The sequence below is a fragment of the Solenopsis invicta genome, chromosome 8 (assembly GCF_016802725.1).
Source record: "Solenopsis invicta isolate M01_SB chromosome 8, UNIL_Sinv_3.0, whole genome shotgun sequence".
In the NCBI taxonomy this organism is placed as follows: domain Eukaryota; kingdom Metazoa; phylum Arthropoda; class Insecta; order Hymenoptera; family Formicidae; genus Solenopsis; species Solenopsis invicta.
In genome coordinates, this window is record NC_052671.1 from 18,710,188 (window position 1) to 18,712,869 (window position 2,682).

At 34.3% G+C, this 2,682-nt stretch overlaps 1 protein-coding gene across 1 annotated transcript; it reads right to left on the minus strand.

Moving 5' to 3' along the window:
* Positions 1 to 2,682, minus strand: LOC105201340. The gene is made up of 2 exons (XM_011169322.3): positions 2,195 to 2,682; positions 1 to 1,806 (listed from the first exon to the last, which is right to left on the minus strand). The coding sequence occupies exons 1-2, from the start codon at positions 2,336 to 2,338 to the stop codon at positions 1,612 to 1,614; spliced, it is 339 nt and encodes a 112-aa protein (XP_011167624.1). The 5' UTR covers positions 2,339 to 2,682; the 3' UTR covers positions 1 to 1,611.

Here is a 2,682-nt window from a genome sequence, read left to right on the forward strand (position 1 = left end):
TTTCTTGTAAATCATTTATTCACGAATCAGCAAGAAAAAAACTCAATTTTTTTATGACCACACATAAATTCTTATTTAAATTCATTCAATTAACGCCACGTATACAGAGTGACTCTTAAGTATTCTTAAGATTTTAAGTGATTTCTTATTAATTTAAGACAAAAACTATACATGATTATCCGCACGATTTTGCTTAAAAAATACAGGAGTCAAAGTTGAAAGAAAAAAGTTTTTTTTCCTGAAAATAGCTTATCATATTGAAAATAATAAAGAGATGTTTTGATGCCAATTTGTCTCATTTATAATATACAAGTTTTAAACTTGAAAAAAATCAGTGGTACATCGGTTTCTCATAAAAAAAAGCATCTGCTTATTTTTGACTACTCTTGATAGAATAAAAAAATAATTAGCCTTAAAAGATGTAAGCTCTTCTTGTTCTTGTTACATATAATTACATCAAAATAACTCACCTTTCGAAACTTTTCCTGCAATTTTGATACCTTATATTTTTGAAAGCAATGGACACATGAAAATATATTTCTTTACACAATGTTGTTCTGTATGTAACATTACAGAGTGGTCCTTAAATATTCTAAAAGATTTTAAAGACTTTACATTGATTTAAGGATAAATGAATGACCATACAAAGTTTTCTTCTTGAATTAATGTGAAGAATTACTCCAAAATCTTCTAGAATACTTAAGGATCACTCTGCACAAAATTATGTAAAGAAATGTTTCTTTGTGTTATTGAGAACTTCTTTCTCTATATCTTTAACATTTTGTTCCCTCAGAAGATAGTAGTGGCCATTGGAATTGAACAATTTTCAAACTTCTTTAATACCATCAAAGAATACTTGTCTGAAACGAGCAATATAAAACGAGCAATATGTAATGTGAAAGTATCATGTTACATTGAAAATACGGGGTGCTCCATAAGGGAACTTTTGGAATATTATAGAGATCATTCTAAGCTAAAAAGTTTAGCTACTACAGGTCAAATCGGCTCCGTTCTCAAAATATGGATAATGTTATTAATATTGTGACAGGTGAAAAATACTAGACATTTATAACTTTCATTAAATAAAGTCTTATTATAATCTTTATCATTTTATCAGGCGAATTATTCTATATATTATTCTTCTTATCATACATTCTTTGCTTGCAAACATGTAGTTGTACCATAAAATTGTACTTCGCAAGATGTAGAACTACTTTTTTTATCTATTTATTTTGAAATTTTGAGCAAATAATAGCGAAGAAGATTAAGATTCGTCTGATTAAATAATAATTTTGTTTAAATTTAATAAAAATTATAAATGTATAAAGAACTTTTTGCTTTGTATTAATAAAATTATCTATAGCTCAATAACTGAACCAAATTAATCTATATTTTTTAGCTTGGAATGATCTTTAGAACACATTTTAAAAGTTTGTCAGTTTCCTCGCAGAACATGCTGTACGTCACATTATTTTTATTTCATCCTCCATTCCTTTCTTCATGTTTTACTTACTGACTACCAGTTTAAATGAAATGAAATTATATGGGAATCATCTGATCTTGGAGAATGGCGCATTGAGTGAAAGAATATATTATTTTCCATTGCACATGTCAACAGGGAGGTGGGCTAGACGTCGGAGCTGTTTCTATGGTTGTCGCGGAGGAGGATGCCACCGCGGTTGCCTTATTATCGGTGTTTAATCTCCGCCTGGTGAACATGATTTGTTCCATTAACTCGTGATGCGCCTCTAATCGTTCGATGCAATGTAAACATGCAGTCTTTGGTAGCGGGTCATTCATGTTTACCTGTAAAAATGTATACAAAACTGTTTTATCGCAATGCTTCCTTAAACCTCGAATTATATAGACGACAAAAGCGGTATTAATAATAGAAATTATTTGTAAACTTACAAAAGACAATGTTCCTACAAAATGTGACACATTTTTGACGCTCCAGATTTGTAAAATACATCAAGAGATAAAATGGAGTAAATTAAAAAAAAAAAAAACACAAAATACCTACATGTCCGTTACGAGCATGTAAGTAATCTTTATTTTTATTTGCATCGTCCCCGGATAAAAATTTGTGCAAATTGCGACAATGTGGACATTGATTAAGTTTTGCACCGGGCGAGATGCTTAAAGACGCTGTCTCGGAGACTCGACATACGCGCGCGGTTGTGTGCACAATTACCGTGATCGGCAGGTAGGTGTTTATCTTTTCAGCGAGCTTCATTCTCTCGCCCTCCTCCCCATAAATGTGGATCACGAAGCGGTTCATCTTACTGCAAAGCCTGCATATGAATCCCGTGATCACGGCCTTGTCCGTGCTGCCCATCTCCGCGGCGTTGCTTCGACGGCTGCTTCCACAGCGCTCGCACGGCTCACGCGCTCGTCCTCGACACCGTTCGACCGTTGACAGAGCGACTCCTCGTGATCGTAGTTACAGCGAGAGAGAGTGTCGGACGTGTACGCTTTTTTACCTGGAGATCTTTCGGAGTTTGTTTATTGCAGACTCCACCGAACGACAGCGCGCTCCGAGCGATGCCTCCCGCAGTGCCGTACGCGTCGTTTGTCCAGACCCCTTACCGCAATCTCATTATTTCCATTATCGCACAGAAGAAAAAAAACTAATCAAGATCAACATTGCATCTTGTAACTTTTAATATTGCAATGTGTTGT

Coding starts and splice junctions, on each gene's coding strand:
- LOC105201340 (XM_011169322.3), bottom strand. CDS start 2,338: ATGGGCAGCACGGACAAGGCCGTGATCACGGGATTCATATGCAGGCTT. Junction 1,807..2,194: donor ACACCTACCTGCCGATCACG/GTAATTGTGCAC, acceptor ACATTTTTACAG/GTAAACATGAATGACCCGCT.